Genomic DNA, 16,438 nt, shown 5'->3' on the forward strand with positions numbered 1-16,438 from the left:
CATTGGTTTTAATCATAGGACATGGTAACACTCAAAGATACCCTAAAGGATCTCCTGCAATACAGACATAATATTCTTTACCTCCATAGTCAAGAATCAATCTCCCTAGTAGTTTGGATCAATCACCTATCCTTACACTGTTACTCCTTTCTTAGTATGTTGGCTTAAGGGCATCAGAAGCCCAAAGTGTCCGGGAAGATGTCTAAGATTCCAGATCAACGGAATGTTTGCTGTGTCTCCAGGCAGGAACACTCACTCCTGTGGAACCAGGACTTCTAGGTCAGTAGAACTTAAGGTTGAGAGACAGCAAGTGAAAATTTCCCTAGGTCAGTAGGGGTGACAGTGAGTGGAGCCATTTCCATTTCCATCCTTTGATTCTTGAGCTGGTGAATGCTGGCTGTAAGAGAAACTGTACCATATATAGGATGCCGACTCAAAGCATATACTGCCTCCTGGAGAACCCTGCCCCCACCCCCATACTCCAGGATACTGCCACCTAATTGGCGCTGTAACTGTGTTTTCAAAAGGTTGGCCTAATTGACACTGTAACTATGTCTTCAAAGGCCATTCCACCAATCTATCAAGTCTGCTGTTTCAGGATTGCAGGGAACATGGTAAGACCAGTAAATTCCATGAGCATGGGCCCACATCTCTGGCTGTGAAGTGAGTCCATGGTCAGAAGCAGTGCTGTGTGGAATACCATGGCTGTGGATAAGGCATTTTATAGGTACGTGAATGGTGTTCTAGCAGAAGCATTACATGCAGGAAATGCAAATTCATGGCTAGAATAAGTGTCTATTCCAGTAAGGACAAAACATTGATTGACCTTCCGATAAAGGAAGGTGGTCCAAATTGTCAACCTGCCTAGTAGGTCACTAGCTGGTCACCCAGGGGAATAGTTCCACATCAGAGGCTGTTAGTCTTTGGTGCTGGCAGATTTGACACTCAACAGCAGCTGTAGCCAGGCCAGCCTTGGTGACAGGAAATCCATATTTTTGTGCTTGTGCATAACCTCCATCTCTTCCATGATAGCCACTTTGTTCCTGGGCCCAATAGGGTGAAAAAGGCATGACTTTTGTATCAGTAGGAGTCTCCAGGAGCCAAGGGAGACAGAGAATGAGCAGGTTGAGGCACTTACCAGACAGAGTAGATAAGAAGAGATGAGTGATTAGAGCAGGTGGAGGAGAAAGTAGCTGGAAAGGTGGACTCTAAAATTTGCAGTCAAACATGGTGGGTGGCAGAAGACAGCAGAAACAAATTATCCAGCCCAATTGACAACTCTGTTCAATTAGGGTGGCCTGGGCCCCTGGGAAAGAGGTCCATTTGTGGCCCTATTGAGTTTTGGCACCGGATGTATTCCAGGGGGCACAGTAAAGAAATTGCCAACATGACCACTCCATGGTATTGTTAAGGGTTTTATTGTAGACATGAGAGAAGAGCCCAAAGTAGAGAAAAAAGTAGATTGAATATGGCCAAAAGACTGGACATGGCCAGGGCTCTCTGTGAGAGAAGGAAGAACAGCAGGGAATAGAGAACGGAGAAAGTTTAGTGAGAATAGCAGGAAGGGTGGGGGGCACCTTGCTGTTAAAAAGAAAACAAATGGCTGTTTGGGAGGAGGGAAACCTGGGGAGGTGAGGAGGACTAGGATGCTAGTGTGGACTTTGAAATGTGTAGCAGGTACTTGCGATGCTGAAAGGTGCTGGAGGCCAGCATGGGCTTTGATATGCAACCACAGATATATGTCAATGGAGCCATAGGTGCCTTCTGCCAGAGGTAAGGAAAATGACTCCTTTTGGTAGATGGGAACCAGTTTAGCAAGTTCCTGAGGAATGCTGACTTTTATCTAATTGCCAGAAATCCTCCTGTAGTTCGGGTTGAGCTTATTTCTAGATATTTGGACTGCTTTTTGGAGTTTGGGGGACTGGACAATGACAGGAGTGACTGGGAAAGAGTCAGACTGTCCACAGAACGAGTTCGGTCATCCTACCGAACTCCTCCTCAGCTGGTCACCTTGTGGTGAGCATTTACATCGGACACAATTATTTGGCATATGCCTTTAATCTCATCATTTAGGAGGCAGAGACCAGTAGATTTGTAAATTCAAGGTCAGCCTGGTCTACAGAGTAAGTTCCAGACAGCCAGGGCTGTTACACAGAGAAACCCTTCCAAAAAATAAAAAATAAAAATAAAAAATTATGGGACACAATTCTCTTCACATACTTTGCCCATTTGGAGAGATCTATCCAAATACTTCTTCCACAGATGTTTTTCCATCAGTTTTTCAATCATGTTCTTTCCCCATCCCTGATCATCTAGCCAATCCATTGGCTACAGCCCCTCAATTGAAGGAACTAGCTTCCTTTTGGCAGCCATAACAGCCGAACACGTGCTTGCCATAAACCTGCCTTGGTCACATAGAGGTCAGATGCCTGTCTCGTGACAAGGAACCTTAGTCACTTAGAGGTCAGATGCCTGTCTTGTGACAAGGAACCAATCAGAAGTTAGCTGGTGGCGCTATGCTTTACGACCCTGGGTGTGCTTTACGGACAAGCGCACGCAGGACAAAGACGTAGAGAGCATAGCAACCACCCTGGGAGGGCCTATGGGCCATAACAACCAGTTGACCAATCAACACAGGGCAAGCCCTCCAAGCCTGGAAGCACACCAATCGTGAGCCTGTGCGTAAGCCTGTGCGTACCCCTAGACACTCCCCTTACGCTGCCCTATAAGATCTTTTGGGAGCCCGTTGGAGCCGTCTTTTCTAGCCGTCCGCCATGGCGGGTGGGTGAAAGACCCGAGCTAACATGGGGTTAGCTCGTTAAATTACAATAAAGCCTCGTGCAGTTTGCAGCAAGCTCTCGAATCCGCCTGGTGATTGGGGTGACCGCGAACCTGGCCTGAGACCCCGGATACTTGAGTTTTCGGGGGTCTAACACAATCAATAAACAATGGTACATCTGGCCATTTCTCCTTCCAAGCAAAATGTATGACCATGGGTACTTCCCAGAGTTCTGCCCACTGTGAAGATTTCCCTTCGCCAGTGTCTTTTAGGGTTATGCTAGAGTGGGTTTGTAATGCTCCAGCTGTCCATTTCTGGATGGTGCCTTCATAGCATACAGAACTATCAGTAAACTGTGGTATTTTCAGGTGTGTGACTTTTGTTTATGCTGCATTTGTTTAATTCTGTGAAGCTGTATTCCTGTGCCTGTCCAAAACACCTGGTGGTCCTAATAAAGAGCAGAATGACAAATAAGCGAGGCAGGAGCAAGGATAGGCTGGCAGATAGAGTATAAATAAAGGAGAAACAAGGAGGAGGAGCAACAAAAGAACAAGGAGAGGAGGACATCAGGGGCCAACCACCCAGCCACCCAGATAGCCACAGAGTAAGAAGGAAAGTAAGATATACAGAATTAAGAAAGACAAAAGCCCAGAGGGAAACAGTAGATGGGATAATTTAAGAAAAGCTGGCTAGAAACACGCCATGCTAAGGCCGGGCATTCAAAAGTAGTAAGATTCCATGTGTGATTTATTTGGGAACTAGGTGGCGGGCCCCTCAAAAAGATCAAAGAGCCAAAGAGTAAAAGGTAAAACAACAGTAAACCAAGCCCTCGTCTTTTCTTCCTCAGTCAACTGATCATTCACACACCCCATGAGGCCATAGGTATGTTTGTAAACAGAAGGCCTTGTAACAGAAGTAGAAACCATAGGCATCTGGGAAAGTTCTTCATGTAACTTGCTTGTGCCTTCAGGACCAGCTTGGGCCCAATCACATCTAAACACTTCCATTTGACACAGGATTGTTGCTGTGTGTGTCCTACTTGATGGCTTTGTGGGTCTGATAATAGCCAGCTCATAATGGGCAAGGCTCAGTTTTCATGGTAACTTGGTAGCCCATTGTTTACTCTGTAGCCATTCTGAGTGACCATGGCCCAGGAACACACATTCAGGTTACTCCAAAGACTGTTTCAACATGAAAGCAATAGTTTCATGAAGTTTTTTTTTTTTTAGAATTTTAAAGAACAAAGAAAGTTAAAAAAAAAAAAATCAGGGCAAGTTGAAATAGATTGATGGGTACATCAGAGAGGCAGTTACAGCAAGATGGGAGAAGTTTTCTATTGGCCTAAGATGCCATCTGATAACATTCTTAGCTTTTTTTGGTTTTGGTTTTGGAGTGTGTGTGTGTGTGTGTGTGTGTGTGTGTGTGTGTGTGTGTGTGTGTTGTTTTGAGACAGGGTCTTCCTACATAGCCCTGTCTGTCTTGGAACTATGTAGACGAGGCTGGGCTTGAACTCATAGCTATCTGTCTGCCTCTGCCTCCAGAGTGCTAGAATTAAAGGTTAAGTATCAGCTTACCTGGTGACATTCTTAGCTTTTGGGTTAGCGGAAGCCAGTAGTCTACTAAGTCAATAGATTCCAACAGTTTTTATCTATTTGTCACAGGATGTTGGTTCTGACACAAAGGTGGTCAGGAAATGGCTGTTCTAGGGGGTCAAAGCTAGCCCAAGGTAGGGTAATTATCATGCGAACCTTCCAACCTCTCCCCACCACTGAAGTTCTCAGTCTTACACAGATTCCTTCCAGGAATTCTTGCTCACACTGTTTCTCTCCAATAGCACATGAAAAGATGATTATAACAAACCACTACCTCGTTTCCAGTAAGATGACTACAATCCAGAAGATATTAAATGTTTGCCAACATATAGAAGAATTGGAACCCTCATACCTTGGTAATGTGAATATAAATGGTGAAGCTTTTTTCAAAAACAGTTTGGAATCATCTCAAATTATTAAACACAATTTCTGTATGATCAAGCAGTCCACTGTGAGGAGTATATTATATATACAAGAGAATTAAAAATGTGTACACAAAAACTTGTTGACATGTGTTCATATTGTAATTAAGTAAGGAACAGAGGAAATAACCCACTGTTCATTACCTGAAGAATGAATAAGCAAGATGTGATATATACATACCACGACATTAGCCAAACGTTCAGTGGCAAACAATTTTTTTGGTCTATGCTACAAATTTTATCAGCCTTCCAGATGGGTGATGCAGACCTGTAATGTCAGTATTTAGGAGGCCGAAGCGAGATGATCAGTGATTGGTTCAAGGCCAGCCTAGGCTACATAAAACCTATCGAGAGGGTGTAGGAGGAGATGACTATCACATTTGCTCTCAAAGGAAAGCTATATTCTCAAAACAGACTCCGAACAAAGCCAGAGATGTACTGAGCGTTTGGGTCTGTAGATGCTTGTGGTGATTCAATAAATTGACCGTTTAGCAATTTACAGACAAATAGCTGTTACTGTGGTCTGAGGAACAAAGCGCCTGGGAACCGCTCTTTCATTCCGAAGCCCAGCCATGGAGATGCTGATTGGGCTACTGTCAATGATTAGCTGAGGCTTTTCAGAAGCTGTTGATAACTGGCTGATTTGGAAGCCCCTGAAGAGAGGCTGTCCCTGATTGGTTGATTTTCAGAGACTGTGTTGGTTACCTCTAAACAATGGTTACACATTCACCACTTGGGTAGGGAGGCAAATTTTTATTTTCCTTTCTTGAGTATAAAAAGAAGTACTTTTATTTCCATCTTCTTTTGATCTTTTCAGTTAAACCTGCAGGAGACACCTTAGGGATTATTAAAATCTTTATGGGCATTAAGAATTTTTTTCTTTCTTCAGCCGGCACTATTAATGATCATTATACAACCGCTGATCATTATGGCAGGAGAAAGTCCTGGGTTGTTAAAATTTACTATGACAAGATGAACTTAGAACACGTAGGACGTCTTGCACAAGGTCAATATGTGGTGCTGGACATAATCATTAAATAGGTCCTGTAGTTAAAGGACATGGGCAACCCTCCACCTTATGCGGGAAGGGGCTGCGGCTCTGTGAGACTTCCAGGCCCACCGGCCACAGCTGGAAACTATTCTGACTAGGATCTGAACTGCAAAGGGAGGAGTCTCCTGGGATAGTGTGAGCCTCTGATGCCGGTGCCCTGAACAGGACGCATCGCTAAGGGACCGAATGTTTCAAGGGTGGGTGTGCAATTGATGAGAAGCAGGCAACTGCAGACAGACAGGCAGCTAGCTGTGCAGGAGACCCGGGGATAAAACGCCAGGTACAGAAAACTCAAGTACCCCAGCACCTTCGGGCCAGGAGGGGCGGGGCTGGCTCGAGTCCCCGCCCCGGGCGCGTCCGCGAGTAAGGCAGCGGTCCCCACTGAGTCCCCACTGCGACGCTGCGAGACCTTAGGGCCCGGAGGTGCGTTGTCCGGGAACCGGCGCCGGGAATCGGTCTGTCCCCGAAGCGGAACGGTCAAGCGCTCGGCCCTACGCTCACCGACGCCCCGCTACGCGCGCTCCCGCTCCGCCCCACGTGCCACGCGCGCCTGCCCCGCCCCCTCGGCGCGCCCTCGCTCCGCCCTGCCGCTGCCCCGCTGCGGTGCCGGCGCTGGCGACCCTCCGCGGCCCCGAGGTCCTCCGCCGCCTGCCTCCATGGACTCGTTCGCCCCACAGCAGCCGGGGCTGCCCCGCGCGCGCTTCGCTGGCACCTCTGGCCGTGGGGCGGCCTCCGTCAGGTACGCCGGGTCGAGGCGGCCGAGGGTGGCCGGGGATGCGCCGTGGGGCGGCTACGCCTCGGGCGGCAGGGCGTGGTCTGATATGGCTTCCTTTCGGAGGATTGTTTGAAACGGCTCTCCGAAGAACGTTTGTCGGGGGACGGCGGCCTTCCGGAGTGACTCTGCTGTGGCTGTAGCTCGACCACCCACCGCGGTTCCCCGGGAAGATCCCATTGTGACATCCCCACCCCAGGCCCTGTCTTCCTGCGACTGCGCCCCAGAAACTCTGCCGCATGAACCCCTGCGCTCCTAGGTGTCCGGAGCCTTTGCCCCAGAGCGCAGCTCGGTTGTAGTGTTCTCTTTCGGTCCCCTGCGTGCACATTGGCAGCGTCTCCCCTCACCTGTCCCTGGCCTTTGCATCCGACGCCCCCTCCACCCTGGGGAGCGCCCGTTGCGGGGACGTGAAGGTCATTGGGGGCGCAGGAGGAAAAAAAAAAAAAAACGTGGATAGGGAAAGTGGCCCAGAACCCCCGCAAAGCGGCTGACACTAGGTCCCTGATAGAATCTAGGAGTGCCCCAGGAGTGTCGGTGTATGGGAGGGGAGTTAATATTAGGGAGGGAGATCGTTTCTGTTCTCTGTCTTTGGGGCTGACCTTGATAGTCTGGGCAATTGTGACCGAGCTGGTATGGGGCTGCCAACGAAACGTAGAGGTTAGAGTGGATGGAGGTGTTGCAGTAGGAATAATTAAGGGGAGGGCAAGTCTTCTGAGGTTTGAGCACTGCTAACCTGTCATTAAACCAGAAGAGGCTTTTTGTTTGTTTGCTTACTTGCAGCCATTTCACAAAACAAATATGTTATTGTTTCCTTGAAAGGGAACTAATGTTAGAATGGCTTTTCTTTTCTTTCTTTCTTTCTTTTTTTTGAGGCAGGTCCTTACTCTGTAGATCAGGTTGGCCTTGAACTCAAAGGGACCCACCTGCTTCTGATTACCGAATGCTGGCATTAAAGGCTTGCGCCACCATGCTTGGCCTGCTTTTTCTGTGTTCTTGTTTGGGTATTTTAATGTTCTATGTGTTTCCCTCCAGTGTTGAGGTCAAATCCCAAGGCATTGCATATGCTAGACAAGTGCTATATCACATCCAGTCTTGTTTTCTATAGTTTTGTTGTTTTTTATTTTTACTTAGGGTGTGTTGTTTGTTTTAATTGGCTCAAATCTATGAAGATTTGAGGAGCTGGAGAGATGGCTCAGCAGTTAGGAGCACTGACTGTTCTTCCAGAGAACCTGGGTTTAGTTCCCAGGACCCACATGACAGCTGACAACTGTGTGACTCCCTCACACAAACATGTATGCAGGTGAAACATCAGTGCACATAAAAGAAAAATACATCAATTATAGCCGAGTGGTAGTGGCACATGCCTTTAAGTCCCAGCACTCAGGAGGCAGAGGCAGGTGGATCTCAGTGAGTTCCAGGCCAACCTGGTTTACAGAGTGAGTTCCAGGACAGCCTCCAAAGCTACACAGAGAAACCCTGTCTGGGAAAACAAACAAAAAAAAAAACCCATATTTTTATTTTATTTTTGAGACACTCTCACAATGTGGGCCTGCCTGGTTTTGAACTTAGACCCACCTGCTTCTCTGCTGGGAGTAAAGACATGTACCACCTTGCCTGGCTTTTTGATTTTTAAATTATATGAATTTAATTATTTATTATATGTTCATCTGACTATGTGCATGCTACAGTAAGAGTAGAAAGAACAGAGGACAACTTGCCTGGAGTCTTTTCTCTGCTCTCTCCAATGTGGGTTGCAGGATTGGACTCAGTCAGGCTTGGCAGCAAGTGCCTTTACCCACAGAGCCATTCTGCAAGCCCCCCAAACTAGTTCTCCTCTTTCATTTCCCTGGATTCCTTCACACATTCTGGCAGTGTGTTTATTGGATAACTAAGACATGAAAGAAGAATGAAACGATTAGGTAGTAATGAAACAATGCATTTAAGAGTCCTGGTTTGCTTCTGCTTTGACATTGTGAATTTCTGTGCCCCTCATAGGAATTCTTTCTGTCTTACAGTGTGTAGTGGTTAGCTGCTGGTAGAAACAGTCTCACTCTCTCTCAGTGCTTCTTCCAGATAATATCACTGTTTGAAAGTGTTTGAATGTTTTACGAATATTGACCAGGATGCTTTAGAACTGGAAGCAGCCATTGGATATATCTAGGCTCTGTAGGGTGTGTGCCTATCCTCAGGTGTCCAAGTGACACACTTGTTTGGTGTGGTGCTGGAGATGAAACCCAGGGCCTTGTAAATGGCAGCAAAGTACTCTCCCTCTGAACTGTATCCCCATGACAAGCTCAGTAACCTTTATTTGGATTTTAAAACTGATTGCATTTTTGTGGTACACACCTTTAATCCCAGCACAGTGTATGTGTCTGTGTAAGGTGTATCACAGTGTTTGTCAGGGGACAACTTTTGGGAGTTGTTTCCCTACATCATGCTGGTCTCAGATCCAACTCATGTCATCAGTCTTGGTGCCAACTCCTTTGCCCACTGAGTTATTTTGATTTGAATATTTTTGAGACTTGAGAGTAGAAAAACAACTTTACCATAAAAATCCATCTCCAGAGTAACTGCTAGCCACTTATTTCTTCTTATTGATCTTTTTTTCTGTGACAGGGCCTCACTGTATAGCCCTGGCTGGCCTGGAACTTGCTTTGTTGATTGAGCTAGCTTTGAACTTGTGGTAATTTCCCTGCCTCTGTCTCCAGAGTGCTGGAATTATAAGAATATGTACTATACCCAGTTTACTTATTTTCTTCTTAAAAACTTTTATTATTTATTATTAGTGGATTTGTTGGGAGGGGGCAGGGACACTGGTCCCATGGAATGTGTGTGGAGAGGTCAGCAGGGTGACTTTTTCTCTCCTTGAACTCAGGTCATCAAGCTTGCACATTAAGCACTTTTACTCACTGAGCCATCTCTGGCTCTTCACTTTCTTTTGTTTTCTCTTTTTCTCATTTTCCTTTTGGTTTTTTGAGACAGATTCTCACTAAATAGCCTCCGATGGCCTGGAACTCCTGATATAGATCAGGCTGGCCTTGAACTCAAGAGATCCACCTTCCTCTACCTTCTCAGTGCTGGGAGATCTTTTCTTTCTTTCTTTTTTTTTTTTTTTTTTTTTTTTTTTTTTTTTTTTTTTTTTGAGACATGGTTTCTCTGTGTAGCTTTGGAGACTTAGCCTGGTAGTTGCTCTGGAGACCAGGCTGGCCTCGAACTCACAGAGATTCGCCTGCCTCTGGCTCCTGAGTGGTGGGATTAAAGGCTTGTGCCACCAACGCCTGGCTACTTTCTTAAAGGTAGTATTTTTATGATAAGATATATATAGGGCTGGGATTATCCAGTGCTCTCTTCTGACTTCTGCAGGCACTGGTACATGTGCAACATACACTCCCACAGACGGACATTACAGACATATTTGCATGGGCGCGTGCGTGCGTGCGTGCGTGCGTGCGTGCGTGCGTGCGTGTGTATGCTGACTTTATTAGCCATACCCAAACTCTGAATTTTGCATAAGGTGGTTTGACTGAAACTTGACTTCAGACAGTGCATGGTTTAACATCAGGCCTTTGCTAGAGAAATTTTGGTGAAGGGTCCCCTCATTTCTTCACGTCCCTGTGGTTGAACATGCTTTTTTTTTTTTTTTTTTTTTAACCTATTCAAGTATTGACTTATTTTCCCTAGTGGTTTTGAGTTAGCTTAGGCTGACTTTGAAATTAGTTGATCCTCCTGCTTCAGCCTCCCACGTGCTGAGATTTCAGGCCTCTGGCCCCATGCCTGGCTTTCCCCAGTCGCTTTGACAGTTTGAAGGTTCCTATCCGGTTTCAGAGCAGCACTTTATTTTCAACCGCATTTGGTTTCTTTCTTAGAGTTTGGTTTCTTTGTTGCTCTCTCACTCCCCAGTGATGAAAGAGGCGGGCTTAACTAGTGAAGTCACATTCCTAGAGACCGTACATTGTGCTTGCAAACTTGCAAGCAACTGTATGGCTCTCATGTGTAAGGGAGTCCATTCTCACAGATGGAGAATGGTGAGTGGAAGTGAAAATACTGTTCCTCAGATTTAAAGACCTCTTTCTAAGGTTATGATAGTCATCATGCTGTCTGTCAGATAATTTTGGTTTCTGTTCCCCAAGCATGTAGAATTAGAGTTGTTTTCTCCTTTCAAATTGGCTTGTGAGTTGTTCTTGGCTCTTAGTTAATGAACTGTTCATAAGAATAACATTGTAGTCTTTTTCAGTAAAAGCTTCACAGTGTAATTTGTTAACTCTCTTTCCTTCTGCTGTTGTGGCTGTTACTGCTCCAAATGGTGGCTCCTCCATTACTCTGGGATCCAGAGTGAGTGTGAGAAAGAAGTTAAATATCACTGGGGTTTTGGAATAAAAAAATAGTTTTAATTTTTTATTAGATTTAAAAAAATTATTTTATATGTTAATGTTTTACCTGCCAAATGTCCATGCACCATGTGCATGCTTGGTGCCTGCAGAGGTCAAAAGAGGACGACATTGGATCCCCTGAAATTTGAGTTGTGAACCACCATGTTGGTGCTGAGAATCAAACCGAAGCCCTCTGCAAGAGCATGGAGTATTCTTAACTGCTGAGCCATCTCTCCAGCCTGAATAAAAAGTTTTTTGGTCTTGGGTAGTTGATACACTCCTTTAATCCCAGCACTTGGGAGGCAGAGGCAGGCAGATCTCTGAGAGTTTGGGACCAGCCTGGTCTATATAGCACGTTTCAGACCAGTGAGGACTGCATAATGAATGAGACTTTTGTCTCAAAATAAAATGAAATTTTTTTTCTTTTTTTCTCTTTCTTTCTTTCTTTCTTTTTTTTTTTTTTTCTTTTTTTTTGGTCTTTTGAGACAGGGTTTCTTTGTGTAACAGTCCTGGAACTTGTTCTGTAGATCAGGCTGGCCTTGAACTCACAGAGATCCACCTGCCTCTGCCTTTCAGTGCTGAGATTAAATTAGGCGGCTCTACCGCTGCCCTTTTTCAAAAATTTTTTTAAAAAATTACATGTGTGTATGTGTGTTTGTGAGCACTCGTGTGCACACATATCATAGGGTATGTGTGGAAGTCTGAAAACAGTTTATCTGAAGTAGGTGCTCTCCTACTGTGTAGATCCTTAGGTCCCTGGGATTGAACTTTAGTCGACAAGGCTTAGCAGCAAACATCTTTACCTACTGAACCATTTCTCTGGCCCTAGGATTTTTTCCTTAATCAAAATATAACCTAACTTACCTGAATTAATACTGAGGAATTAGCAGAAATCTTGCTGGACTATACTGTCCTACTTCAAAATATATTTCTGCAGAGTCTCTCAGGAACTTCAGAAGTTCAAGAACTTCAGTTGTATACCCAGTTCAAGGTCAATCTGGGCTACCTCAGACTCTGGCTGATGCAACAAGTAACAACAAAACCCTTCAAAAATCCCCAAGCAGTTGCTTGGATACTGGCTGGGAAAGCTTAGTGTGGTTCTAGTAGAAGCACAAAGGTTTGCTTGTTAAGATTTGTAGCTTTATTTCTGCCCAGAGGTAGTTGGCCTCACTGTTTGCCTTTGCAGTTAGGTCTGGGGTGACAGTGTGTTTGCTGTGTGTCTTTAGTTCTGTGACATCCCTAGCACAGCAACGTGACAGTGTTTCCTAGCTTTGATGCTCTTCTCTAGAGGGGAGTGAACGTGAGAGATGTTACACAGCTTAAACTGTTGGTTTTGCCCTGAAATTTATTTTCAAAGGGACTGGTGAGATAGCTCAGCAGTAAGAGCTCTTGGCACCAACCCTGAGGACCTGAGTCCTCATGATAGACAGAGGAACCCAGTTCCACACCTATGTGTACAGGCACCATGAGATATGCATGCCAACACATGCAATATACAACGTATACAAATAAGTGAATACATCCATAGAAAATTAAAAATAAGAATAAGGCAGTATTGTTTGGGTACTTAAAACTGGTACCTTTGATTTAAAGTCCTAGTTTGAAGAAAAGGCAGCTTACTTGGCATTTTTATTTATTTTTGAGACAGGGTGTCACTATGAAGCCTTGGCTAATCAAGAACTTGCTTTACAGACCAGGCTGGCCTCAAATTCACAAGAGATTCGCTTTCTTCTGCCTCCCAAGAGTTGGGATGGAAGGTGTGTGCCACCACACCTGGTTTTATTTAACATTTTAAGATATGTTTATGTTTATTCTCTCTCTCTCTCTCTCTCTCTCTCTCTCTCTCTCTCTCTCTCTCTCTCTCTCTCTCTCTCCCCCGTGTGTGTGTGTGTGTGTGTGTGTGTGTGTGTGTGTGTGTGTGTGTGTGTGTCTTAACTCAGGTTGTTAAATTATTTGGTGGCAAGTACCTTAACCCACTGAGTCATCTCATTGGGCCCTTAGCATGCTTTTAAAAAACTTTAATTTTTCCTAGACACAGCTGGGAGGGCCTTGGTCCTGCCTCAACATGGTGATGGGACTGACTTTGTTAATTCCCCATGAGAGGCCTTATCCTCTCTGAGGAGCAAAAGCCAGGCAGGGGTGGGGAGTGGTGAGGGAAAAGTGGGGGGTCAGGAGGAAGGTAGAGAGGGGGAACTGGGATTAGTATGTTAAAAAGAAAGAAAGAAAAAAAACCCTCCAAGTTTGAAATAATTTTAGATTTAGGGATGAATTGTAGTACAAAACTATGGTGCATTTATTACAATGAAGGCATCAGTGTTGATGTAACACTTTAATTAGGAAACTTTTGTTTACTTGGAGTTTAGCACTCCAGACTTTATTTTCTCAAATGAACTCTCTATCTAGGATTCCACATTATATTTGAGTTTGACATGTTTATAGCAGTCAAAGATGCGAGGGAGGATAATTGTGGATGCGTCTTGAATAAATACTGTGGAACTGAGTTTACAAAGAGCCGGAAGTGAGAGAAGTGCTCACAGTCAGCCAAAGAGAAGGAACGGCATGGAAAATATCAGAATACAGTGAGCAGACCTCTCCATAGCATTTTCTGTTTGTGATGACTTGTTTTCTGCAATTCTTGAATTTAGCATCTTTTTGTCATTGTTTTGTTTTTATTTTTCAAGACATGGTTTCTCTGTGAAGCCCCGGCTGTCCTGGAACTCACACTGTAGACCAGGCTGGCCTTGAGCTCAGAGACCTACTTGCCTCTGCTTCTCAGGTGTTGGGATTAAAAGTGTGTGCCACCACTGCCTGGCTAAATTTGCCATCATATTAATTGATGAGATTTGCATAGGTGTAAGTTTCATTTGAGCATTAATTTGTAACCATTCTAACCAGGTGATCTATCAGGAACTACATTCAGAAGCTAGTAAGAGAATCGGCAAAAATGACTTGAGCATGTATTCTCTATTTTAAAACATATCCTCCAGAGGAGGGTAGGTCTTTGCTGGTGTGAAGTTACCAAGGAGCCAGGCTGCTTCTGGGCTTTTATTTGGTGCATTAGTTGGTAGTCTTGGTAAGAGGAGGGAAGGAGGAGAGTAGTCCTTTTAGTTGAGTCAGTTCCCTTTCAAGAACTTTCCCAAAAGCTTCTAAACGACAGCTCTGAGTCTGCCTTGTTCATCAAATAGCTCTAAAAGCAGAGGAATCTGGTCCTTGCTAACCTAAGTAAAATGGTGTGTTATTAATGCATGGGAAGTTTGGATCAACAGTGCTTTGACTCTATCACAGCGAGGTAATTGTAGAATGAGGATTGTAATGCATTGAGTCGTTGCGGCTGTGTGGAGGCAGGTATCTTAGTGTTCTGTTGCTGAGAAGAGACACTATGACCACTTATACAGAAAAAACATTTAATTGGGTCTGGCTTACAATTCAGAGGTTTAGGTCAGTCATCATGGCTGGAAGCATTCTGGCACACAGGCAAGGCAGCATGGGACTGGAGAGGTGGCTTAGAGTTCTACATCCCTATCCTCAGGCAGCAGGAAGAGCAGAGACCCTGGGCCTGGCTTGAGCATTTGAAACCCCAAGGCCCAACCTAGTGACACACTTCTTCTAGCAAGGCTACTCCCCAATAAAGAGTGCCACTCCCTAAACATTTAAATATATGTGCCTGTGGGGACCATTCTTATTCAAACCATCACGTGGAGGTACCTGGAGAAAAGTGAAATTACCACATAGTTACATGACAGTAGCATGTTCTTTAGTCATACCATATGTGTATCAGTTTGAGTCATTTTATGGTTAGTGGTTAACCACGTTTGGTCATGACAGTAGCGATTTTAACTTTGTCTTACCTGTCACCAGTGTAGGACATCAGTAGAGATAGCATTTATGGCCTTGCCATAGGCCTGGCTCTGCCTTTCCTAAGTTTCTTGATTTTGACAAGGGAAGTAAAGAGTAGCAGCTTTACTGTCAAGGCCAGGTCTCGTTGCCTGTCTCAGTCCTCTAGTGAGCTCATTCTAATCAAGACCTGAAGTCTAGGTTAGTTCAGAGATGGCAGCTTTATTCTCGCTGTGATTCTCTCCTGCTTTGTAATAGGAAGAATCTCAAAAGTATAGACAAGCTGAAGGAATTATTCAGTGAACATCATAATGTCTATACCTAGACTCCATACTTTATTGGGTTTTTTTGTTTTGTTTTTGTTTTTGGCACTGGCAGTCAGACTAATGCTTGAGACCAATTCCAGGGATTTGGGATTGCTAGGCAAGCACTCTCCCTTTGAGCTGTGTCCCCAGCTGTGTCAAACGTATATTCTACGTTTGAATATGGTTTGATCTTCTATGCAGTAAGGACAGTTAAGAGACACTCTCAGACCAGCCAGTCCATCTGCAAGAGATCACCAGAGCTGCCTAGAAGACTCAGAGGCGCTGAGCTGCCTGGAAGAGATACTCTGGCCTGTTGAGCTGCCTGTAGGCTGTGCAGTGACCTCCAGGTTTCCAGTTTTTGTGAGCTGTCACCCACACTAACAGCTTTGGTGATGGGCTGCCTGAGTCATTTCTGGTGCTATCAGGAGTCCCAATAAAACTCACTGGTTCACGAAGCTGGACTTTGGTGGTTCCCTTACTTTGGTCTGTCCTAAGTTCCCAGTATGGGATGAGTAGACTCTTAGTGGTCTTCCCAGGAATGGTGTCTTTACAACACAAGGGTGACCTTGAAGTCCTGACCCTCCCACCTTTACTTCCCAGTTGCTGAGGTTACAGGTGTGTACCTGTCACTGACTTTTAATTGACCTCCCAGATTCAACTTAACTTCCCTTCATTCTGCTGTCAGTTAAGCTAATAGAGTAATTTATTAAAGTATGGGTCATTTCATGTATCATTGCTGTTTTCAGAACACTTCTAGTAAAGGCTTACCTGTGAACTGAGGGGCTGTCGAGGTGGCTTGTGGGGACTTGCTGTTCTTGCAGAGAGTTTGGATCCAGCACCCAAGCCAGCTTCTCACAAATGTCCGAAATTCAAGCTCCAAGGGATCTGATGCCCTCTTCTGGCCTCCACAGGCACCTTCACACACCTGGCATACACCAAAAAAAAAAAAAAAAAAAATTACTTGTGACCTGAAGTTTCCAGAAAAAAGCCAAACCTGTGTGAAAGATTATCCAAGGCTGCTGACTGATTAGAATTTCATGAAAAACAAAACAAATCAGAAGGACATGCCGTTCGTTCAATGTCTTTTTCCTGCTGTGTCACATTAGACGCTGGTTTAGATAGCTTGCAGCATCTTTTCTAGTTTAAATGGTGAAGTTATAGGGAAACTAGTAAGTAGACTAGATTCAACCAGGGCTTCCTGCACCATTGAAGGAAGGCTTCTGCTCATGTATCCTGCCCTTCACAAGAACACAAGTGCAGGCTGGTTCTCTAGAAGTGTGTCCTATACTCTAGCTGGGAGTTGACAGTCAAGT

At 44.9% G+C, this 16,438-nt stretch overlaps 1 protein-coding gene across 3 annotated transcripts in view; it reads left to right on the forward strand.

Annotated features, from left to right (window-relative positions):
• Positions 1-6,419: 6,419 nt before the first annotated feature.
• Positions 6,420-16,438, forward strand: part of C6H20orf194 (chromosome 6 C20orf194 homolog) — a 137,477-nt gene continuing 127,458 nt past the window's right edge. For 2 of the 3 annotated variants that reach the window (XM_027421772.2, XM_027421773.2), the window contains exon 1: positions 6,420-6,583. In XM_027421772.2, the coding sequence (XP_027277573.1) occupies positions 6,501-6,583 (83 nt within the window). In that variant the 5' untranslated portion in view covers positions 6,420-6,500. The remainder of the gene's footprint in view (positions 6,584-16,438) is intronic. The other variant, XM_027421774.2, reaches the window with a different exon arrangement.

Source organism: Cricetulus griseus, chromosome 6, assembly GCF_003668045.3.
Source record: "Cricetulus griseus strain 17A/GY chromosome 6, alternate assembly CriGri-PICRH-1.0, whole genome shotgun sequence".
Classification (NCBI taxonomy): domain Eukaryota; kingdom Metazoa; phylum Chordata; class Mammalia; order Rodentia; family Cricetidae; genus Cricetulus; species Cricetulus griseus.